Source organism: Poromitra crassiceps (assembly GCF_964638095.1).
Source record: "Poromitra crassiceps genome assembly, chromosome: 8".
Taxonomy (NCBI): domain Eukaryota; kingdom Metazoa; phylum Chordata; class Actinopteri; order Beryciformes; family Melamphaidae; genus Poromitra; species Poromitra crassiceps.
Window position 1 is genome coordinate 24,242,454 of NC_139629.1, and position 25,278 is coordinate 24,267,731.

General features: G+C 47.3%; 1 protein-coding gene across 2 annotated transcripts in view; it reads left to right on the forward strand.

Moving 5' to 3' along the window:
* Nucleotides 1-25,278, forward strand: part of adamts6 (ADAM metallopeptidase with thrombospondin type 1 motif, 6) — a gene marked incomplete at both ends in the record, with an annotated part of 103,102 nt that overhangs the window by 48,635 nt on the left and 29,189 nt on the right. For both annotated transcript variants that reach the window (XM_083641939.1, XM_083641938.1), the window contains 6 exons: nt 2,302-2,447; nt 9,022-9,085; nt 12,771-12,873; nt 13,750-13,883; nt 17,283-17,406; nt 24,744-24,824. In XM_083641939.1, coding sequence (XP_083498065.1) covers nt 2,302-2,447; nt 9,022-9,085; nt 12,771-12,873; nt 13,750-13,883; nt 17,283-17,406; nt 24,744-24,824 — 652 coding nt within the window. The remainder of the gene's footprint in view (nt 1-2,301; nt 2,448-9,021; nt 9,086-12,770; nt 12,874-13,749; nt 13,884-17,282; nt 17,407-24,743; nt 24,825-25,278) is intronic.

The window sequence follows — 25,278 nt, forward strand, 5'->3', positions numbered from 1 at the left end:
TGTCCACTCATGCAGTGGTTGTGCACGGCCAGGCTTGAGGTCATCGGTCCACTGTCGATGCCGGCCAGGTTAGGGGAGACAGTTTTAACATGGATTACGGCAGCCATTGTCACCGGATGGCGCGAGGCCTAAAAGGGAAGAATAGGAGAGTGTCACGAGCTGTCACCCGTGATTACCTTTAGCTCAGTGGAGCCTTTCAGGACCGGGCCCCACGGACGGGGTCCTGGACAACACAGGGGGCCCCAGGTTGAGCCCGGGGGGCTTTGGAGTAGCTTTAGGAGAGCCAGTGGCATACCCTGTCTGCCCCTGCCTGCCGGGGACCGCTTCAAAGGAATATGAATGTCAGCCATTTGTCACCCAGCGTGTAATGGGGAGAGGCCCTGCCAACAGGAGTGGGGAGCGAGAGATTGGGAGAGGGGGGAGAGGAGGGAGCAGCAGATTAGAGAAGGGAGGACTGTTTGGAGGTGTCAGAACTGGCTGTGTGGTCAGATGGACTCAACGCTACCAAGTAGGGATGGACCATATTGGATGTTTTGTTGTTGCTGATATCCAACTCTTTTGGCCGATTGCCGATGCGGACACTGATATCTGCGCACATTTTTCTCCACCTAATTTCAGAGAGCATCACGTCTCTCCTGTAGTGGAATGAACACATTATTATGCCTCCTCTCATCGTGACGGCCCACACTGGCAGATGCAGACATCAATACACTGCTTTTCAAAATGGACACATTCACTGGGCAAAATAAGAAAACTACTTCAACTTAGGTTACATTTTCTTTCAAACAAAACTGTAAAAGACTCATCCTACTTAAACAGGCTTGGGTTAGCGTCAGCGTCAGTTCATATCGGCGGAAATGTTCGTTTCGGGACGATGCCGATATTTCATTTTAAACCCTTTATCGGCTGATAGCGATGACGCGCCGATATCATCGTGCATCCCTACTACCACATAGCCTGCCTTTTAGGGACCATGACAGATAAGAGATTTCCCCTGAGGTTGTTGTGGAAAGTAGATCTTGCCTCTCCTCCTCCTGCCCATCTCTCTCTCTCTCTCTCTCTCTCTCTGTGTGTCTCTCTCTCTCTCTCTCTCTCTGTGTGTCTCTCTCTCTCTCTCTCTCTCTCTCTGTGTCTCTCTCTCTCTCTCTCTCTCTGTCTCTCTCTCTCTCTCTCTCTCTGTCTCTCTCTCTCTCTCTCTCTCTCTCTCTCTGTGTCTCTCTCTCTCTCTCTCTCTCTCGGTCTCTCTCTCTCTCTCTCTCTCTGTCTCTCTCTCTCTCTCTCTCTCTCTCTGTGTCTCTCTCCCTCTGTGTTAATCTTGTTTAGACAGTGTCTCAGGACATGACCCCTGAGCAGTGAATGAGCGAGCACGAGAAAGAGGACAGTGGCCCGACACCTTGACCTGTACCGGTCCCTCTGGGTTCTTAACCTACTGACACAGTTGGGAAGACAAAGGGCTGTCTCTAATCCCCCTTCTCTCTGGCACCCGGGACAGCTTAGCACAAGGCTTTATATGCTACTCTCCTACTTCCTCTTGGAGCATCAGACTCGGGATTCACCTCAGCAGGCAGTGGAAATAACACTGTAAGAGAGGGTTTAAGAAAGAAAGAAACCCCCAAGGAGATTCCAGAAAATATATTTGTGTCAAATGAACTAACAATCAGATAAACAAATGATTCTCACTCAACTCAACAACAACACTGAATTAGGAGTTTAACAAGAACAAAATGCACGGATGACAAAACGTAATGCAGAAATAAAATAACAGGACTAATGCAGGAAATGAAATGACAGGGTAAGTTGTAGTAGTGTAGGGAGTGTAAAGAGAGATAGATGGAGAGATGATGTATGTGAGGGAAAACTTGAAATTGAAAGATCATCTGGCAGAACCAATATAGAAATTGGTTATAGAAATTTTAATTGTTTTAGATGTAGATTCATTGACAATATACATTGAATATAACTCTATATAACCACTGTTGAGATCCTCTGCGTCGTATGGGCAACTCAAACGTTTTCATGTCAAGGACCCCTACACTGACACTCGACCACGGACCCCCCCATGTGTTACTTATGGATGGAATTATAGTGAACCCCCTCAAGGATCCCTGGGGGCCCCCCGGACCCCACTTTGAGAATCACTGATCTGGGAAGGCACAGGTTGTTAAAGAATCTGTTATTGAAGTGTGACCCTGTGAACTCAAATGAAAGTCAACATTTCACGGAAATTGTTAAAACCTGCTGTGCAATGACCAAAGTTCCCCTGGTGTCTCCGTGTGTGTGTTTGCGCTCCTCCCGGGCCAGTGGTGCTACCAGGGGGAGTGCGTGGCGTTCGGCACCTGGCCCCAGAGCGTGGACGGAGGCTGGGGTCCCTGGTCCACGTGGGGGGAGTGCAGCAGGACCTGCGGGGGCGGCGTCTCCTCCTCCATGAGGCACTGTGACAGCCCAGCGTAAGTAGGCAAAGTAAGCCACAGCAAGCTGAACACACACGTCGAGGTTCCCACCTACAGGTGTGTGTGTGTGTGTGTGTGTGTGTGTGTGTGTGTGTGTGTGTGTGTGTGTGTGTGTGTGTGTGTGCGTGCGTGCGTGCGTGCGTGCGTGCGTGCGTGTGTGTGTCTTATCCAGGTGGAGGTGTAGCCAATTAGACTGTCAGGGTTGTTGTAAAACATTTCCAGGGCAAAAAGCGACCCCGGCCGGCTGCTGGAATTTCAGTGGATATATCTGTCATTACGCCACTCTCCCTTTAAGGAGACGAGGGTGAAGCAGAGGGGAGCAGAACAGAAGAGGAGGGAGGGTTAGAGTGAAGGGAGGAGGAGACGAGGGTGAAGCAGAGGGGAGCAGAACAGAAGGGGAGGGAGGGTTAGAGTGAAGGGAGGAGGAGACGAGGGTGAAGCAGAGGGGAGCAGAACAGAAGGGGAGGGAGGGTTAGAGTGAAGGGAGGAGGAGACGAGGGTGAAGCAGAGGGGAGCAGAACAGAAGAGGAGGGAGGGTTAGAGTGAAGGGAGGAGGAGACGAGGGTGAAGCAGAGGGGAGCAGAACAGAAGGGGAGGGAGGGTTAGAGTGAAGGGAGGAGGAGACGAGGGTGAAGCAGAGGGGAGCAGAACAGAAGGGGAGGGAGGGTTAGAGTGAAGGGAGGAGGAGACGAGGGTGAAGCAGAGGGGAGCAGAACAGAAGGGGAGGGAGGGTTAGAGTGAAGGGAGGAGGAGACGAGGGTGAAGCAGAGGGGAGCAGAACAGAAGGGGAGGGAGGGTTAGAGTGAAGGGAGGAGGAGACGAGGGTGAAGCAGAGGGGAGCAGCCCAGAAGAGGAGGGAGGGTTAGAGTGAAGGGAGGAGGAGACGAGGGTGAAGCAGAGGGGAGCAGAACAGAAGGGGAGGGAGGGTTAGAGTGAAGGGAGGAGGAGACGAGGGTGAAGCAGAGGGGAGCAGAACAGAAGGGGAGGGAGGGTTAGAGTGAAGGGAGGAGGAGACGAGGGTGAAGCAGAGGGGAGCAGAACAGAAGGGGAGGGAGGGTTAGAGTGAAGGGAGGAGGAGACGAGGGTGAAGCAGAGGGGAGCAGAACAGAAGAGGAGGGAGGGTTAGAGTGAAGGGAGGAGGAGACGAGGGTGAAGCAGAGGGGAGCAGAACAGAAGAGGAGGGAGGGTTAGAGTGAAGGGAGGAGGAGACGAGGGTGAAGCAGAGGGGAGCAGAACAGAAGGGGAGGGAGGGTTAGAGTGAAGGGAGGAGGAGACGAGGGTGAAGCAGAGGGGAGCAGAACAGAAGGGGAGGGAGGGTTAGAGTGAAGGGAGGAGGAGACGAGGGTGAAGCAGAGGGGAGCAGAACAGAAGAGGAGGGAGGGTTAGAGTGAAGGGAGGAGGAGACGAGGGTGAAGCAGAGGGGAGCAGAACAGAAGGGGAGGGAGGGTTAGAGTGAAGGGAGGAGGAGACGAGGGTGAAGCAGAGGGGAGCAGAACAGAAGAGGAGGGAGGGTTAGAGTGAAGGGAGGAGGAGACGAGGGTGAAGCAGAGGGGAGCAGAACAGAAGAGGAGGGAGGGTTAGAGTGAAGGGAGGAGGAGACGAGGGTGAAGCAGAGGGGAGCAGAACAGAAGAGGAGGGAGGGTTAGAGTGAAGGGAGGAGGAGACGAGGGTGAAGCAGAGGGGAGCAGAACAGAAGAGGAGGGAGGGTTAGAGTGAAGGGAGGAGGAGACGAGGGTGAAGCAGAGGGGAGCAGAACAGAAGAGGAGGGAGGGTTAGAGTGAAGGGAGGAGGAGACGAGGGTGAAGCAGAGGGGAGCAGAACAGAAGAGGAGGGAGGGTTAGAGTGAAGGGAGGAGGAGACGAGGGTGAAGCAGAGGGGAGCAGAACAGAAGAGGAGGGAGGGTTAGAGTGAAGGGAGGAGGAGACGAGGGTGAAGCAGAGGGGAGCAGAACAGGAGAGGAGGGAGGGTTAGAGTGAAGGGAGGAGGAGACGAGGGTGAAGCAGAGGGGAGCAGAACAGAAGGGGAGGGAGGGTTAGAGTGAAGGGAGGAGGAGACGAGGGTGAAGCAGAGGGGAGCAGAACAGAAGGGGAGGGAGGGTTAGAGTGAAGGGAGGAGGAGACGAGGGTGAAGCAGAGGGGAGCAGAACAGAAGAGGAGGGAGGGTTAGAGTGAAGGGAGGAGGGGACGAGGGTGAAGCAGAGGGGAGCAGAACAGAAGGGGAGGGAGGGTTAGAGTGAAGGGAGGAGGAGACGAGGGTGAAGCAGAGGGGAGCAGAACAGAAGGGGAGGGAGGGTTAGAGTGAAGGGAGGAGGAGACGAGGGTGAAGCAGAGGGGAGCAGAACAGAAGAGGAGGGAGGGTTAGAGTGAAGGGAGGAGGGGACGAGGGTGAAGCAGAGGGGAGCAGAACAGGAGAGGAGGGAGGGTTAGAGTGAAGGGAGGAGGAGACGAGGGTGAAGCAGAGGGGAGCAGAACAGAAGGGGAGGGAGGGTTAGAGTGAAGGGAGGAGGAGACGAGGGTGAAGCAGAGGGGAGCAGAACAGAAGGGGAGGGAGGGTTAGAGTGGAAGAAGGGGAAGGCGAGAAGGCAGCGGGATAATGTGGAACACCTGTGTAAGGTGATCGCAGCCCCCTTAGTCCCAGAGTCAGGCATCAGAGCAGGGAGCAGACCAGAGTCAGGCATCAGAGCAGGGAGCAGACCAGAGTCAGGCATCAGAGCAGGGAGCAGACCAGAGTCAGGCATCAGAGCATGGAGCAGACCAGAGTCAGGCATCAGAGCATGGAGCAGACCAGAGTCAGGCATCAGAGCAAACCAGAGTCAGGCATCAGAGCATGGAGCAGACCAGAGTCAGGCATCAGAGCATGGAGCAGACCAGAGTCAGGCATCAGAGCATGGAGCAGACCAGAGTCAGGCATCAGAGCATGGAGCAGACCAGAGTCAGGCATCAGAGCAGGGAGCAGACCAGAGTCAGGCATCAGAGCATGGAGCAGACCAGAGTCAGGCATCAGAGCATGGAGCAGACCAGAGTCAGGCATCAGAGCATGGAGCAGACCAGAGTCAGGCATCAGAGCAGGGAGCAGACCAGAGTCAGGCATCAGAGCATGGAGCAGACCAGAGTCAGGCATCAGAGCATGGAGCAGACCAGAGTCAGGCATCAGAGCAGGGAGCAGACCAGAGTCAGGCATCAGAGCATGGAGCAGACCAGAGTCAGGCATCAGAGCAGGGAGCAGACCAGAGTCAGGCATCAGAGCATGGAGCAGACCAGAGTCAGGCATCAGAGCATGGAGCAGACCAGAGTCAGGCATCAGAGCATGGAGCAGACCAGAGTCAGGCATCAGAGCATGGAGCAGACCAGAGTCAGGCATCAGAGCATGGAGCAGACCAGAGTCAGGCATCAGAGCATGGAGCAGACCAGAGTCAGGCATCAGAGCATGGCGCAGACCAGAGTCAGGCATCAGAGCATGGAGCAGACCAGAGTCAGGCATCAGAGCATGGAGCAGACCAGAGTCAGGCATCAGAGCATGGAGCAGACCAGAGTCAGGCATCAGAGCATGGAGCAGACCAGAGTCAGGCATCAGAGCATGGAGCAGACCAGAGTCAGGCATCAGAGCATGGAGCAGACCAGAGTCAGGCATCAGAGCATGGAGCAGACCAGAGTCAGGCATCAGAGCATGGAGCAGACCAGAGTCAGGCATCAGAGCAGGGAGCAGACCAGAGTCAGGCATCAGAGCATGGAGCAGACCAGAGTCAGGCATCAGAGCATGGAGCAGACCAGAGTCAGGCATCAGAGCAGGGAGCAGACCAGAGTCAGGCATCAGAGCATGGAGCAGACCAGAGTCAGGCATCAGAGCATGGAGCAGACCAGAGTCAGGCATCAGAGCATGGAGCAGACCAGAGTCAGGCATCAGAGCATGGAGCAGACCAGAGTCAGGCATCAGAGCATGGAGCAGACCAGAGTCAGGCATCAGAGCAGGGAGCAGACCAGAGTCAGGCATCAGAGCATGGAGCAGACCAGAGTCAGGCATCAGAGCATGGAGCAGACCAGAGTCAGGCATCAGAGCATGGAGCAGACCAGAGTCAGGCATCAGAGCATGGAGCAGACCAGAGTCAGGCATCAGAGCATGGAGCAGACCAGAGTCAGGCATCAGAGCATGGAGCAGACCAGAGTCAGGCATCAGAGCATGGAGCAGACCAGAGTCAGGCATCAGAGCATGGAGCAGACCAGAGTCAGGCATCAGAGCAGGGAGCAGACCAGAGTCAGGCATCAGAGCATGGAGCAGACCAGAGTCAGGCATCAGAGCAGGGAGCAGACCAGAGTCAGGCATCAGAGCAGGGAGCAGACCAGAGTCAGGCATCAGAGCATGGAGCAGACCAGAGTCAGGCATCAGAGCAGGGAGCAGACCAGAGTCAGGCATCAGAGCATGGAGCAGACCAGAGTCAGGCATCAGAGCATGGAGCAGACCAGAGTCAGGCATCAGAGCATGGAGCAGACCAGAGTCAGGCATCAGAGCATGGAGCAGACCAGAGTCAGGCATCAGAGCATGGAGCAGACCAGAGTCAGGCATCAGAGCATGGAGCAGACCAGAGTCAGGCATCAGAGCATGGAGCAGACCAGAGTCAGGCATCAGAGCATGGAGCAGACCAGCCACAAACTCCTTCATTACCCCGGCTGGAATGGCTGTCTCACTGTGTTTTGTGGTTGTGTGCGTACAGACTCATGAAGGTGAGAAGAAGGGGAAGATGCAACAATAAGACAAGAATAATCAAGCCAAAATAAGCTAAATAAATCAGCATTGTTTTCCTGTTAAGTTCTCCTTTAAGATTTTCCTTAAAGTCTGAGTTAAGTATCCCTTCAAATAAAATTGGTTGCACAAAACACCCATAAGGGCCTGTGTCCACCTAGCGTCTTTTCATCAGCTCCGGCGTCTTTTTTCAGTTGTTTCCAATGAGGAGCGAGCGTATGCGGGCGCACACGGACGTCTAGAGAAAGTGCAGAGCGCCCAGCGTCTTTTTTCGGCGTTTTTGTGCGCCCGGCTCCCAGCGCTCCCAGCGCTTCCAGCTGAAAATATTTTCAGAATACTTTCAGAAAGACGCTGGTGTCGGCTGCTCCTTTTCTGGTAACTAATCATATGGAAAAACTATCGCAACAGAGACAGAACGGCTCAATTGTGGGAGCAGATCAGCTAGACACTTAATATTTCTGGTGAGTGTTGTGCTTACTGCTTTTAATAGCGTAGCCTACCTGTGTTGTTAGCATGCTAGCTGTCAGCTATCAAGCTGAACTAACGTTACTTGCAGACTGCTTCCTTGTATATTGTGCGCTGGGATCAGCATTCCCCAGCGCACTCCCAGCGTTTAACGTTGGAAAAAGACGCTAGGTGGACACAGGCCCTAAGTCTTCCTTCAAATGTTCACTTAAGTATTTAAGGTTTTCTCCTTATCTTGGTCTTATACCTAAGGAGTCCATTAAAGTTAGTTAAACCATTGCACAAAAGACTTGAGCAAACAAAGTAAGAAAAAGAAACTTAAGGTACCTCTGACTCTATCTTAAGTGCAACATTGCTGAGTTTATGGCGATAAATTAAGAAAATTAACAGACATTAAAGTTCCAAAGTCTGTCACACTTGCTTGAGAATTGTGCAGATGAGTCTGTGTTAGTTAGCCAAATGTCAAAACGCAACTGAAAGCTAACATTAGCAATGAGGCTCATGTAGCTTTAGTGGTTTTCTTGTCTTCTTTTCTCTTCTTTACAATCTATAGTGTAGACCAACTTTGTGAGGCGATAACAGGTACAGTATCACACAAGCCCCACGTGCAAGCAAACAAACGGTCTCCATGGAGACTGTCAGAACTTCACCGCAGTAAAATCTTCTCTGTGCAACAGGAGAAAGTAAGCCTTGAGTGTCATACTTAAGTAGAGAAGGTAACATGTGATTTTGGAGAAAGATTGAGTCAACACGGTTCTCATTTCCCACGTCAAATTCCGACGCGTCAGTACTTGGCGACCCGGGAATGAGAACCGTGTTGACTCAATCTTTCTCCAAAATCACATATACAGTAAAGGTGTTTTGTGTGGTGTTGTAGTGGAAAGAGAGTAGGAGAAAGAGAGAGAAGTGGGGGGGGGGGGTGGAAAGGAGTGAGAGCCAGAGTAGAGAATTGCTCTGAGGTTACAGACTGAGGCGTGGACTGTAGTCTTCTCTGTCCCCGCTGAAATGTCATGTCACACTTAAGAGCTCTTAGTGCGGCTTGGATTTCATGAATGAATCATTGGCAACGTGCCGGCAGACAGGCACACATGTACTAATGCTCAGCTCAGAGTGCCTTCAAACTGGCAAAAACACACACACACACACACACGCGTGCGCACGCACACGCACACACACACACACACACACACACACGCTCTCTCTTTTTCACAGAGGTCCAGAGGCCTATTTCTTGACCCTCTGTCACTACACTAATATCCTTTGCTGCATCTCAAAGAGTATTCGTATGAACAAATTGTGACTGTCATTTGTGAAATGCTGATGCTCTGTTCAATCTCCCACTCATTCATGTTTCTCTTGCCTCTCTCAGCCCTTCTGGAGGAGGCAAGTACTGTCTGGGAGAAAGGAAGCGCTACAGATCCTGCAACACCGACGTGAGTTCATCACGGTGGCCTATAAGAGAGGCAAAGTGACCGCCTACTTCCTGCTTCAGCACTGTACCAGAGATTTTCATCCGCCATTTATTTTCCCATACACATTTCGTAAAATGCGTATAAAAATAGTTTCACTGATCCAAACCAAACGGTTCAGATATATTTAGAAACAGGAGAGGCCGCATAACATTTCACTCAGACCAAAAGGTAAAGAAATTGTGGATAAAAAAAAAAAAAAATCAATGTAGTTTTTTTTTGTCTGAGTGAAATGTTCTATGGTCTCTCCCGATTCTAAATATAGCTGAACCGTTTGATTTGACAAAGTAAAACTATTTTTATGAGCATTTTATGAAATGTCTATGGGAAAATAAATGGCGGATGGAAATCTCTGGTACAGTGCTGAAGCAGGAAGTAGGCGGTCACTTTGCCTCTCTATTCTCTCTCTGCCTCCCTTATCTCGCTCACTCCGCTTGCTATCTGGAGCAAACGTATACAAGTGAGTTGGAAGCTAAACCTGCCCTCCTCCTGACAGATGCCCTGCTCTGCTCTGTAATGTTGCTAGCAGCTTGGAGCAAGACAGCGGGGTCTGTTGAGGCATTCTGACCTGGGATGGATTGGGCCTGTCACAGCACGACCGGTGATCCCTCTTCTCAAACATGTTATCTTAGGCAAGGCTTTGCGTGGAGGGACACCGGCAGCATCAGCCTTGAAGCTCGCTGGCATGTTTTCTCCTCCTGGAACATCTCTGACATCCCTGTGGTGAACTTTGCTTCATTTGCTGCTGTTTGATGTGTAGAGTCCCCAGCTTGTTTGGACATTTCAATTGAGACACTGCGTTGTCAATCACGCTATCTATTTTCCCCCCGCGCATTTTTATGGAAAGCGATCCGTAGACCTTTTTGCGGTCTGGAGCATTGCTTTAAACAAATATTTTGCATGGCTGCAAGTTCACAACTCTGTTAAACTATTTCTAGGTGGCCTTTTCTTTCTTTCTTTCTTTCTTTCTTTCTTTCTTTCTTTCTTTCTTTCTTTCTTTCTTTCTTTCTTTCTTTCTTTCTTTCTTTCTTTCTTTCTTTCTTTCTTCACAAGGTGAAAATTGAGCCAGTTAGGGGCGTGGTGGATATTCAACCACAGTCTTAAAAACTAACAGCTGAGAGCAAGCGCCGCGTGTTTTCTGTGGAAAACAAACAACATCCCAAACCACTATTTCATTACAGTGACCAGTGAGCACACCTTTGTCCAATGAAGATGTGTGTCAGCACGCAGATGCAGACAAAGAGACAAATACTTAGTCACACACACTTATTACCTGTTGCATCCCTCAGAAACAGATTCCGAATTATTTAATTTGGCCATAGTATGTTTGCACCCATACAAGGAAATGGTCTTGTGTAGTGAGATATATAAATAACACAATAAATAGGCCTAAACTTAAACATATACAAGATATGGACAGAGTATGTACAGCCAAGTGTGGCAGAGTACAAAGCTAGCAAGGCAAAGTGACCAGGGCCGTAACCAGGGTTCCGAAATAGGGGAGGTCCAGGGTTTTTTTCCCCCTTTTTTAGCCATATTTAGAGTAATATATCATTTTAAATCAACATTAGGATTATACTGTTGTGATGTCATTATTCAGTATATTCTCTTTCATGTCACCACCTGCTCAGCTCTCCTGTCAACATAATTGTAACTAACAAACACAAACTGTTTTAGCCAAATTCATATCAAAATGACACCTACAAACACAGGTACACAACCCAAGCCGTACACAACACACAAAGTCATCATCGATAATAAAAAAAAACATACAGAGGGACATTTATTTATTCCTGATAGGAACGATTGAAAAATAAAATAAAATATATTATGTTGTTTTTAACTTTACACCACCTCTTTTTGTTACTTATTGGGTCATGAAACTGAAACCATGCATATAGCCACCTGCATACCTGACTTCGGGAGCTTGGCAATTGGCATCATGCATGATTAGCCAGTAGCATCCCAACGTGTCACACAGGTAACATTACTTAAGAGACAGACTAGACACTTACTTTCTTGGTTGTTGCTAAAAAATCTGTCAGTGTCACTCACTGTCTGTCGTTCACTCGCTCACTGTTTCGCAGCTCGCTCACCTTCAATTATCTCGCCAGGCAGACAGACAGTCATCACTCACCACTGCTCTCTCGGAATCAAGTTACCGTGGACGCAGCGTCAGATGACTTCCTGCCTGACCTGCCTTTCGTTTCAAAATAAAAGCGATCCCGTGTTTTTCATGCTTTTCCATGCAGATTGTTTTATTAAAAAAAAATATATATATTCTCTGAAATATTAGGGGAGGTCCGGACCTCCCCGTCCTCGTAACTAGTTACGGCCATGAAAGTGACAGGTACAAAGTACAAAGTTGGCAAACGTACCCTGTTCTTACTGCATCCTGCAGATGGTTATCGTATTTTAAACAAAGAGTACAGAAGCCAAGAGACAAAACTCCAGCGCGGGCGCCATTTTGGACTGAAAACGCCAATGGGAAAACAGCACAGAACCATGACAGAGAGACATACCATGACCAGGAAGAACACAGGCCATTTCGGGTAGAGGTGCTTTTGTACGGCACTTTGCAGGCGGGACGTTTTACTGGCGTCATTACGGCAGTCTCCTTCAGGCCAAAATGGGGGAGCCGTAGCTATGGAATGGAATGACCTCGCTTTCACTTCTTGGCAGTATACGTTCTTTGTTAGATATCAGTTTCCATCAGGATAATGGCTGATGATGAGAGCCACTGAAGGGGGTCTGTGTGGAAACGAATCGTCTTGTGAGTTGAAGTGGGTCCAGGAGGCAGGGACAGAGTCAGACACGCAGGTTATATTAGCTCTAAGGACTCAATGGCAGTCACATTTATATGATTATAATGCGATTTTAATAAGTTACTTACTGCTTAGGACTTAGGAGAAGATCTTCTCGTAAGCCTCGTTTTGGCCCCACGCTGTCATTTCAACACACAGTTGCAATAATATTATTCTGTCTTTTCTGACGCAGTCTGCGCGTTTGATGTGCGAGTTTAAAGCTGCCATGTTGGCTAACACTCGCGTAATGAAAGTCGTTCAACCTCCCCACGGCCCGCTTTGACATGGAACACTTTCAACGTGTGAAATACAGCTTTGACCTGGGCTCACTAGGAGTTTTTATTCGCCCCGAGGGAGAGCGTTTCGGGGTTGCCGAGGACCTTCTCACACCAATAACGTGTTTCTTCCCCCCGCCTTACCGGAGCAATATGGCAGCAGAGAGTGCCCGTCCCACCAGAACCCGCCTCCTCTGGACTTCTGGCTCCTCTGGCAGTGTTTATGTTTCTAATTACCCCAGCCAGAGATGTGTGCTCTATTATCCATCACAAATCCGCACATAAAAAAAAAAAAAGCAATCCCCTCCAAACGCAAAACACATTGTTCTCAATTAGGAATTCCAAGAAAGACGTCTGTGTTTTTTCGCCTCTTAAAATACAATGTGACAGCTTGCACGGGGTTTCTGTTTGAATCCATTTGCTAATAATGTTATTATCTATGCAAACAAAAACGTGTCCTTATCGTGAAACACTAGTTATAATAACTCAGTTACTCACTGTATAATTACGCAGTAATAACATGCCAGCAAGCGTCTCCATTTTGAAATACCTCCTCTCTTTGTCTTGCAGCCTTGCCAGGCAGGATCTCGTGATTTCCGGGAGAAACAGTGTGCCGATTTTGACAGCATGCCTTTCCGTGGGAAGTACTACAACTGGAAACCCTACACTGGTGGTGAGTTCACAATAATAATGTCCTCCTTTTTTATCATGGCAAAGTCCTGTGGACTTTTGGTGAGAATTCCTCAGATTCCTCAGTGCTTCTCAACCTTTGCAGTGGTTCTCAACCTTTGCAGTGGTTCTCAACCTTTGCAGTGGTTCTCAACCTTTGCAGTGCTTCTCAACCTTTGCAGTGGTTCTCAACCTTTGCAGTGCTTCTCAACCTTTGCAGTGCTTCTCAACCTTTGCAGTGGTTCTCAACCTTTGCAGTGGTTCTCAACCTTTGCAGTGGTTCTCAACCTTTGCAGTGCTTCTCAACCTTTGCAGTGGTTCTCAACCTTTGCAGTGGTTCTCAACCTTTGCAGTGGTTCTCAACCTTTGCAGTGCTTCTCAACCTTTGCAGTGGTTCTCAACCTTTGCAGTGCTTCTCAACCTTTGCAGTGCTTCTCAACCTTTGCAGTGCTTCTCAACCTTTTTACACCAAGTACCACCTCAGATACTGCCACCATAAAGTATGAGAAGGGGGGGAGGAGCCGTGTGCCACCAGTTAAGCCACACCACCAGTGTCCCACAGGTGAAGAACCACTGCTCTACACTGTGTGTATTGTGTTTGATGACCCTCTGGTCTTATGGATCTGCTGCTTGTCCAAACCTGGGGGAGTTGGCATTCTAATAAGTCCCATGTTGAGAGTCTCCTAGAGGAAGGACTTGGGTCCATCGGGTCTGTTCTTTGATCCATTCTGGGTCACCGCTATATCTGACCATGCCATAATGGGTGGAGGTGTTCAATACCCGCTAAGAAAAATAAGAACTTATGTCGAATTAATTCCTCAACTATGGACCCTCTCTCTCTCTCTCTCTCTCTCTCTGTGTGTGTGTGTGTGTGACCCAGGTGGTGTGAAGCCCTGTGCATTAAACTGCTTGGCAGAGGGCTATAACTTCTACACAGAGCGCTCCCCAGCCGTCATCGATGGCACGCGATGCCAGGCCGACTCTCTGGACATCTGCATCAATGGAGAGTGCAAGGTAAGGGAACATCGCTTAGGAGATACCCGTCCTATCCTGCCCACTCAGGTGGCTGAGGCGCGTACCATGTGACCATGGCGACCAGGACCTTTGTTGCATGCTATCCCTATCTCTCTCCTCAATCATTCTTGTTTCTCGTCACTATAGAGTCTATCAAGGCAAAAATGCTTAAAGAAAATAAAAATAATAAATTAAAGATGATATATATGGTGGTAAATTGTTGATTTTTTTAAATCCATATTGAACATTTTAATTCCTGCACTGATATGAGATGAAGAATCTTGCTCTAAAGTTACGTATTCAACATTGGAAATTATATCCACGAAAATTAAACTACTTTTTACTTCATTTTGTGTTCAAAATGAAGAGGTCGTTTTAAAGGGAAATAAGTAGCTTATGGGGTTGTTAGACAAAATGAACACTGTTACAGAGTGAATCCTGTATATTAAGATATTGAATGATGAACTTTATTGAACTTGAAGATTTTTTTCTGTATTGGATATAGCATCTTGGAAGTCTATAGTCTGTCAGTACATCTTTGTAACTCCATACAGCAGCCAAAGGAGGCCAAGAAAAAGTCTGAATGGGGCCCTATTATAGGAATTAAATATTTTGAGATTCATTTAAACATTTGATCAGGAATGCTTCATCAAGACATTGTCAAAGTTTCATTTTGACAGAGTGGCTCAATTTGAAGGGATTGCATCTTCATTTTCATATGAATCAGTTTCACATTAGCTCCACTTACATGTAGCACGTCACGTCAGGCACAGTCGCTCCAATGCTTCCAATCAGGCAGGTTGGTGACATTATATTAGCTGGTACTGTGTGCCAATTAGGATTCTGCTGCATGTGAAAACCCATCCTTCAACTGCAACCAATAAAAAACCCTCCTGCATAAAAAAACCCAAAACATCATAAAGTACATTATTCCCACCTTCACAGAACACATTGACTGGGGTCCTGACATTGGCCGTGCCCTTCACAGTCACATTATAGCTGAGTCACATATTGCTGGCCTACAAGTGTTTCCTCAGTACCTGTGCCAGTTTTTTTTGTATCTAGGAGAGCATAGTTTACTAGATACTGATTGGGTAAACACAGCTGCCAAAGCATAGAAATACACCATTCACAGTATAGAACAATCAAGCCCAGAGTTGCTGGCGGCTGATTGTGAATGAATGACTGGCATTAGTCTTGTTGAGCCTTATCAGCGCTCTGCAGCCTTGACTGGGATTGTCTTTTGATCAATACAACAGGAGGTTCACGTGGCACATTTACAATTGATTGCTATCAATTATAACGATTAAATGTACCATAATAATAGTGAGACAAAATCACTTGTTGTTTATTAACACATTCAGTGCCAAGGACGTCTGTGGACGTCCTAAAAAAAAGTAACGAGGAGTGCCAAGGACGTCTGTGGACGTCCTAAAATCATAATTCATATTATTCCATAATTCTGCTGTTTAAGGTCGTACCTAGCCAGTGAGCATGAATCCCTTCAAGGGATCACACGGCGCCACCTTAAACATCGTCACAGGAGCTGCTCCACCCACCTCAGATCCTTTACTTTGTACAGGAGACAGCGGAGAAAGTGGAAACCGATGCATGCTTTCTGCCAGCGCCGTATATATTGCTCTGCCTACAGCGGAGAGTGGGCTCGGCTGCATCCGCGCTCACAACTGAGCTCTTATGCTTCTATCTATCTCCACACGATTTCCTAGAAAGGCAGCATCCGAAGCCGAACGGCCATGCCTTTTCGTTCAGTCGCGTTTGCCCATCAAGGAAATGATGCGCGCTGGGATCTGTCCGGGGCAAAAACGAGAAAACAAACTGTGCGTGTGGGAGGAGCCCGCAGCTCAGAGGTGGAGAGGGGAGAGGGGAGAGGGGGGAGGGAGGGGGGGGGGGGGGGGAGAGGTGTGTGTGTCACACAGGCTTCACAGAAACCACACCACACGCCACCACATCAGAAAACACCAGCCAGAGTCAGTGAATGTGGTCGAAATTAGAGTGCAAAAGGTATTCATAAAAGGGCCTATAACTTGGAAAGTAAAAAAAAACGACAGAAAACCATTGAAAGTGCACTTTTTTGAGAGGCTGTAATTTCATAATGGAACTGTCTAGAAACAAAATTTCTTCTTTGGAAGAAGCAGGAGTGTTCAATCTTTCATTAAAGTCCAGCCCCGTTAATATAGCCATAATAGAAAAAATTCTATAGCTGTTTTCAACTGAATGGAAGTGAATCTGGCACAGGCTCCAGACAATTTTACTGAAGCGCTGTGGCACTGAATGTGTTAATAGGAGTTGGCATTTGATGCTGTCTTTGTTTTATGAGCATAAAAGCATTTGTACAGTGAGATGTGTGCACGTGTGTATGTCTGTGTGCATGCGTGCGTGCGTGCGTGTATGTGTGTGTGTATGTCTGTGTGCATGCGTGCGTGCGTGTGTGTGTGTGTATGTCTGTGTGCGTGCGTGCGTGTATGTGTGTGTGTATGTGTGTGTGTATGTCTGTGTGGGTGCGTGCGTGTATGTGTGTGTGTATGTCTGTGTGCGTGCGTGCGTGTATGTGTGTGTATGTGTGTGTACGCAACTGTTTCAAATAACACTAAAATTCTTAATTTGACACTATCTGACCATTCAAACTGATTCCTGCTTGCCATGAAAAGACAGTGTCTATGCCCACAACATTGCACTGATATTATTCTTTTAGAATTAGTACAGTATATAGTAAATTGTGTTTTACTGGGGATAGAATTCAAAGAGGTGGAATATTCCTACCAAAGAGGCAGTACAGGTTTATGTCTAGCCTGAATCCAGCGTGTCTTTGCTCTCTGGGTTAACTGCCATACTGTGATAAATCTCTGAAACACCGTCTGCTTGGAGAGCTTTCAGAAACACTCAAAACGCTGTGTTGTGCACATGTGCTGGAGAGAGAGAGAGAGAGAGAGAGAGAGGGAGAGAGAGAGAGAGAGAGAGAGAGAGGGAGAGGGAGAGAGAGAGAGAGAGAGAGGGAGAGAGAGAGAGAGAGAGAGAGAGAGGGAGAGGGAGAGAGAGAGAGAGAGAGAGGGAGAGCGAGAGAGAGAGAGAGGGAGAGGGAGAGGAAGGGAGAGGGAGAGAGGGATTACAAATAACAGAGAGCGGAGAGAGAGAGAGAGAGAGAGAGAGAGAGTGAGTGATTGAGAGCAAACAAGGTAGATCCAAAGAGGGAACAGAAACGTTGGTGTAATTCTCCCAGTTGTATTGCGCAGGGTCACACACACAGCGTTAACACACAGCTGATAAGACGGTGAGCTTGGAGAAATGGGGCATCTACGTGAAACGGTGCTACGCAATCGTGAACTCCTACATTCCCTCTCCAGTGTTCTTCTCCATGGCCTTGTCTTGTTGTCCTTGCAGCACGTGGGCTGTGACAACATCCTGGGATCGGACGCCAAGGAGGACCGGTGTCGCGTGTGCGGAGGGGACGGCAGCACCTGCGAAGCCACAGAGGGACTGTTCAACGAGTCTCTGCCCAGAGGAGGTGAGACACACCTGGGCCTCATGTCCGGGAACGACTAGGCTTCTGATAGCTCTCTCTTCCCCACCACTGATACGCTATTGAGTCTGAACCTACAGTATTGTGTGTTTTTAGTGTGGCGACCAAACGCGACAAATTCCAAGTCACTTTCTGCCGGAGAACTCTGGATAAAGTCAAATAGAACTCATGGTCCTCTTGGCTCCTAAATGTAGTACATAGAGCCATGGAGCCCTATTTGATGAGATTTTGGCAATATCTTTTTTTTTAGATATGACAGATATGATTTTGTCCAGAATTCCTACAGTATATCTGTATTGTAGGTAGAGAGATAATCAAACTGTGATCAAAATAGTCATTGTTACATTCTCTAATTGTGCTAAGTGAAATAATGGCAAAGTTTAAGTGGGGACCCCCTGGAACCCCCCAATGACCCCTGGTGGTCACCAGACCCCACCTTGAGAACATTTTGTCTCAGGGCCACAAGATGCCTGAAGCCCTTAAAGGACGGCTTTCCCGTGGGGAATATGAAAATATATTCAATCTCACGCCCCTAAGGTTTTCCAATCCGTTGAAATTTTTGAAATTGGTTCTTCACTGCCAGACCTATCAAGCATCTCTCACATTATTTCCATGTCGCTCTGACGCAAAACGCGTCAGAGCGACAAGTCCAGCCTTGCGGAAGTCGTGCACCTATGAACTACAACTGTTGTTGGCCATGGTCCCGCCTCTAGAGGTCCTCCACGCCCCTTCACAGCTCTTGTACCAAAACAAAAGGCAGCCATCTTTTTCCACCACCTAGCCTGCTGTAGCTAAGTTAGCTTTCCATAGCTCCTTGCAAAGAGACCATATCTCGGGAACGGAAGCACGGGCAGACACGGGACTGGCGGCATTGGAAAGCTCGTCAAATTTTACATCTAGTAGTAGGTGCGTTGAAGTAACGAAATCAACGCTGAGCAATGTACCCGTTTTTACACATTTTTACATAAAATAGTTACAACATCAGATGCGCGTAACTCCTACGAAAATGCCTTAAAATGCATGATTTTTTTTTAATGAAGACATCTCCCGACATATATACTTCGGTTTAAATTTGGTGCAATTTGGAGGCAATTTTATTTTCGATTTTTTCTTGTTCTACTAAATCTTTTTATGTCGAAGCCTTCTTCTTCTTCTTCTTCTTTGACTTTTATGGCAGTTGGCAAGCATATATGTGCATTACCGCCACCTACTGGAGTTTGATATCAGCCAAATGCCTGAGGGGTGGGCGTGAAAACGAAGGCCACGCGAGCCCAGTGCATTGTGGGAAATGTAGGATTTCGATAGGGCTTGTTGTTGACTGTATCCAGAGAGTCTATAGAGAATCAGGAGGAGAGATAGGGCTTTGTGTTGACTGTATCCAGAGAGTCTATAGAGAATCAGGAGGAGAGATAGGGCTTTGTGTTGACTGTATCCAGAGAGTCTATAGAGAATCAGGAGGAGAGATAGGGCTTTGTGTTGACTGTATCCAGAGAGTCTATAGAGAATCAGGAGGAGAGATAGGGCTTTGTGTTGACTGTATCCAGAGAATCTATAGAGAATCAGGAGGAGAGATAGGGCTTGTTGTTGACTGTTTTCAGAGAGTCTATAGAGAATCAGGAGGAGAGATAGGGCTTTGTGTTGACTGTATCCAGAGAGTCTATATAGAATCAGGAGGAGAGATAGGGCTTTGTGTTGACTGTATCCAGAGAGTCTATGGAAAATCAGGAGGAGAGATAGGGCTTTGTGTTGACTGTATCCAGAGAGTCTATAAAGAATCAGGAGGAGAGATAGGGCTTTGTGTTGACTGTATCCAGAGAGTCTATAGAGAATCAGGAGGAGAGATAGGGCTTTGTGTTGACTGTATCCAGAGAGTCTATAGAGAATCAGGAGGAGAGATAGGGCTTTGTGTTGACTGTATCCAGAGAGTCTATATAGAATCAGGAGGAGAGATAGGGCTTTGTGTTGACTGTATCCAGAGAGTCTATAGAAAATCAGGAGGAGAGATAGGGCTTTGTGTTGACTGTATCCAGAGAGTCTATATAGAATCAGGAGGAGAGATAGGGCTTTGTGTTGACTGTATCCAGAGAGTCTATAGAGAATCAGGAGGAGAGATAGGGCTTTGTGTTGACTATATCCAGAGAGTCTATAAAGAATCAGGAGGAGAGATAGGGCTTTGTGTTGACTGTATCCAGATAGTCTATAGAGAATCAGGAGGAGAGATAGGGCTTTGTGTTGACTGTATCCAGATAGTCTATAGAGAATCAGGAGGAGAGATAGGGCTTTGTGTTGACTGTATCCAGAGAGTCTATAGAGAATCAGGAGGAATGATAGGGCTTGTTGTTGACTGTATCCAGATAGTCTATAGAGAATCAGGAGGAGAGATAGGGCTTTGTGTTGACTGTATCCAGAGAATCTATAGAGAATCAGGAGGAGAGATAGGGCTTGTTGTTGACTGTTTTCAGAGAGTCTATAGAGAATCAGGAGGAGAGATAGGGCTTTGTGTTGACTGTATCCAGAGAGTCTATATAGAATCAGGAGGAGAGATAGGGCTTTGTGTTGACTGTATCCAGAGAGTCTATGGAAAATCAGGAGGAGAGATAGGGCTTTGTGTTGACTGTATCCAGAGAGTCTATAAAGAATCAGGAGGAGAGATAGGGCTTTGTGTTGACTGTATCCAGAGAGTCTATAGAGAATCAGGAGGAGAGATAGGGCTTTGTGTTGACTGTATCCAGAGAGTCTATAGAGAATCAGGAGGAGAGATAGGGCTTTGTGTTGACTGTATCCAGAGAGTCTATATAGAATCAGGAGGAGAGATAGGGCTTTATGTTGACTGTATCCAGATAGTCTATAGAAAATCAGGAGGAGAGATAGGGCTTTGTGTTGACTGTATCCAGAGAGTCTATATAGAATCAGGAGGAGAGATAGGGCTTTGTGTTGACTATATCCAGATAGTCTATATAGAATCAGGAGGAGAGATAGGGCTTTGTGTTGACTGTATCCAGATAGTCTATAGAGAATCAGGAGGAGAGATAGGGCTTTGTGTTGACTATATCCAGATAGTCTATATAGAATCAGGAGGAGAGATAGGGCTTTGTGTTGACTGTATCCAGAGAGTCTATAGAAAATCAGGAGGAGAGATAGGGCTTTGTGTTGACTGTATCCAGAGAGTCTATATAGAATCAGGAGGAGAGATAGGGCTTTGTGTTGACTGTATCCAGAGAGTCTATAGAGAATCAGGAGGAGAGATAGGGCTTTGTGTTGACTATATCCAGAGAGTCTATAAAGAATCAGGAGGAGAGATAGGGCTTTGTGTTGACTGTATCCAGATAGTCTATAGAGAATCAGGAGGAGAGATAGGGCTTTGTGTTGACTGTATCCAGATAGTCTATAGAGAATCAGGAGGAGAGATAGGGCTTTGTGTTGACTGTATCCAGAGAGTCTATAGAGAATCAGGAGGAATGATAGGGCTTGTTGTTGACTGTATCCAGATAGTCTATAGAGAATCAGGAGGAGAGATAGGGCTTTGTGTTGACTGTATCCAGAGAGTCTATAGAGAATCAGGAGGAGAGATAGGGCTTTGTGTTGACTGTATCCAGAGAGTCTATAGAGAATCAGGAGGAATGATAGGGCTTGTTGTTGACTGTATCCAGAGAGTCTATAGAGAATCAGGAGGAGAGATAGGGCTTTGTGTTGACTGTATCCAGAGAGTCTATATAGAATCAGGAGGAGAGATAGGGCTTTGTGTTGACTGTATCCAGAGAGTCTATAGAGAATCAGGAGGAGAGATAGGGCTTTGCGTTGACTGTATCCAGAGAGTCTATAGAGAATCAGGAGGAGAGATAGGGCTTTGTGTTGACTGTATCCAGAGAGTCTATAGAGAATCAGGAGGAGAGATAGGGCTTTGTGTTGACTGTATCCAGAGAATCTATAGAGAATCAGGAGGAGAGATAGGGCTTGTTGTTGACTGTATCCAGAGAGTCTATAGAGAATCAGGAGGAGAGATAGGGCTTTGTGTTGACTGTATCCAGAGAGTCTATAGAGAATCAGGAGGAGAGATAGGGCTTTGTGTTGACTGTATCCAGAGAGTCTATATAGAATCAGGAGGAGAGATAGGGCTTTGTGTTGACTGTATCCAGAGAGTCTATAGAGAATCAGGAGGAGAGATAGGGCTTTGTGTTGACTGTATCCAGAGAGTCTATAAAGAATCAGGAGGAGAGATAGGGCTTTGTGTTGACTGTATCCAGAGAGTCTATAGAGAATCAGGAGGAGAGATAGGGCTTTGTGTTGACTGTATCCAGAGAGTCTATAGAGAATCAGGAGGAGAGATAGGGCTTTGTGTTGACTGTATCCAGATAGTCTATAGAGAATCAGGAGGAGAGATAGGGCTTTGTGTTGACTGTATCCAGAGAGTCTATAGAGAATCAGGAGGAATGATAGGACTTGTTGTTGACTGTATCCAGAGAGTCTATAGAGAATCAGGAGGAGAGATAGGGCTTTGTGTTGACTGTATCCAGAGAGTCTATAGAGAATCAGGAGGAATGATAGGGCTTGTTGTTGACTGTATCCAGAGAGTCTATAGAGAATCAGGAGGAATGATAGGGCTTGTTGTTGACTGTATCCAGATAGTCTATAGAGAATCAGGAGGAGAGATAGGGCTTTGTGTTGACTGTATCCAGAGAGTCTATATAGAATCAGGAGGAGAGATAGGGCTTTGTGTTGACTGTATCCAGAGAGTCTATAGAGAATCAGGAGGAGAGATAGGGCTTTGTGTTGACTGTATCCAGAGAGTCTATATAGAATCAGGAGGAGAGATAGGGCTTTGTGTTGACTGTATCCAGAGAGTCTATAGAAAATCAGGAGGAATGATAGGGCTTGTTGTTGACTGTATCCAGAGAGTCTATAGAGAATCAGGAGGAGAGATAGGGCTTTGTGTTGACTGTATCCAGAGAGTCTATAGAGAATCAGGAGGAGAGATAGGGCTTTGTGTTGACTGTATCCAGAGAGTCTATAGAGAATCAGGAGGAGAGATAGGGCTTTGCGTTGACTGTATCCAGAGAGTCTATAGAGAATCAGGAGGAGAGATAGGGCTTTGTGTTGACTGTATCCAGAGAGTCTATAGAGAATCAGGAGGAGAGATAGGGCTTTGTGTTGACTGTATCCAGAGAGTCTATAAAGAATCAGGAGGAGAGATAGGGCTTTGTGTTGACTGTATCCAGAGAGTCTATAGAGAATCAGGAGGAGAGATAGGGCTTTGTGTTGACTGTATCCAGAGAGTCTATAGAGAATCAGGAGGAGAGATAGGGCTTTGTGTTGACTGTATCCAGAGAATCTATAGAGAATCAGGAGGAGAGATAGGGCTTTGTGTTGACTGTATCCAGAGAGTCTATAGAGAATCAGGAGGAGAGATAGGGCTTTGTGTTGACTGTATCCAGATAGTCTATATAGAATCAGGAGGAGAGATAGGGCTTTGTGTTGACTGTATCCAGAGAGTCTATAGAAAATCAGGAGGAGAGATAGGGCTTTGTGTTGACTGTATCCAGAGAGTCTATATAGAATCAGGAGGAGAGATAGGGCTTGTTGTTGACTGTATCCAGAGAGTCTATAGAGAATCAGGAGGAGAGATAGGGCTTTGTGTTGACTGTATCCAGAGAGTCTATAGAGAATCAGGAGGAGAGATAGGGCTTTGTGTTGACTGTATCCAGAGAGTCTATAAAGAATCAGGAGGAGAGATAGGGCTTTGTGTTGACTGTATCCAGAGAGTCTATAGAGAATCAGGAGGAGAGATAGGGCTTTGCGTTGACTGTATCCAGAGAGTCTATAGAGAGTAAGAGTGAGAGAGACAGAGACCTCAGTGAGAGAAAACATATTTCTCCTTCTATGGTATGGCCAGTAAACCATCTAAAAATACTGTGTGTGTGTGTGTGTGTGTGTGTGTGTGTGTGTGTGTGTGTGTGTGTGTGTGTGTGTGTGTGTGTGTGTGTGTGTGTGTGTGTGTGTGTGTGTGTGTGTGTGTGCATGAGAAGGAGGGAGTTGTTTTGTCCTGCCAGATGGCTTTGTCCTTTTTCGGTGATCACGTTTGATACCCTGGAGCTCATTCTATATGTCACAATGTCAGCACTCTCATACCGCTTTCAGACAGACACGGTTCTGGTTCTGGCTCTGGCTCCATTCTGGAGTCTCAGAACCTTGGTGCTTTCTGGCGAATCAGCCCGTGTTCACAGTCACACCAGTTTAAGCGGAACCAAAGTGAGAGGACATTATTCGGTAGTCCTTCTTCAGTTTTTTAAGTTTATTAATTATTTGGTCTGGTCTTCGAGTGAACCCAGCCTTGGCCATCTCTTCCACAAGTTCGGCATACGACTTGCTCTTTCTTGTACTGCTTTCTAGCTTTTCTTGAGATTCGGTAGATGCCCAAATCACCACTAAACATTTGGTTTCCTCAGCAGACCACTGCAAATTATTTTTCTCCGTGTTGTCACTGCCTTCTTCTCCTTCCTGCTCGTTTTCACAGCCTAGAATGAGACACGCCCACTGATGATGTCAAGGAAAAACCAACTATTTTTTGGTTCCGCTGAGAACCAACTTTTCAGGTTCCGAACCAATTATTTCTTCGGTCTGAACGCGCCGGCCGGTTCAAATTAGGGTTCGGGAACCGCAACTGGCACGGAGCCCTGCCGGTGTGAAAGCCCTATCTATGTCTTGTTTCGTATATTTAATGGATCTGGGTCAGAGTACGTTGTTTGTTTGTACTCTGACCCATATCGATTCAATATAGGGACAGGACATTGACAGTGTGCTGGGCTTTTTCTGTTTTACCACGTTTTCGTTGGCCTTGCACCTACGTTGAGTCGTTTGAACGTGCTCACACTTGGTGAGTTTGGACTTGTTCTATATCTGCTATATCTATAACCTTCTTGCTCCTCTTGTGTTGTAGAACAGTGGTTCTCAACGTGGGGTTCAGGAACCACCAGGGGTCCTTGAGGGGGTTCCAGGGGGTCCCCAGCAAATGGAGAGATGGCTAAACTTCAACATTATTTAATTTACAAGAAGTTAACACCATTAAACAATGTAGAAGAATCGATGTCTAGCGATGACATCATCAGTCATAGGATTCAGGACAAAATTATATCTGGAAAAAAAAAAAAAAAATTAGCTCATATTTGGGACAAAATCAGATCATATGGGTGAAATCAGATCATATGGGTGAAATCAGAACATATGGGTGTCCATGGCCCTAATGTGGACTCGATATGAAAAAGGTTGAGACTCACTGTTGTAGAATATGTCATGTGTAACCGCAAAAGTACCACCTTCTCTTCCAGGCTACATGGAGGTGGTTCAGATACCCAGAGGCTCCGTCCACATTGAGATCAAAGAAGTAGCCATGAGCAAGAACTATATCGGTAAGTGATGGCCTCCCAATGATCAAACCGCCCTTTCAATTACAACAACAATGAGGGACATGATGCACGTTTGCAGCCTTTATTTGTTGACCATCAATCCCCTCTGAGTTGTCGCTGGTCTCCTGTGTGGAGAGCCCAGTGAGTGATGCTTTGTCTCCTGTGTGGAGAGCCCAGTGAGTGATGCTTTGTCTCCTGTGTGGAGAGCCCAGTGAGTGATGCTTGTCTCCTGTGTGGAGAGCCCAGTGAGTGATGCTTTGTCTCCTGTGTGGAGAGCCCAGTGAGTGATGCTTGTCTCCTGTGTGGAGAGCCCAGTGAGTGATGCTTTGTCTCCTGTGTGGAGAGCCCAGTGAGTGATGCTTGTCTCCTGTGTGGAGAGCCCAGTGAGTGATGCTTTGTCTCCTGTGTGGAGAGCCCAGTGAGTGATGCTTGTCTCCTGTGTGGAGAGCCCAGTGAG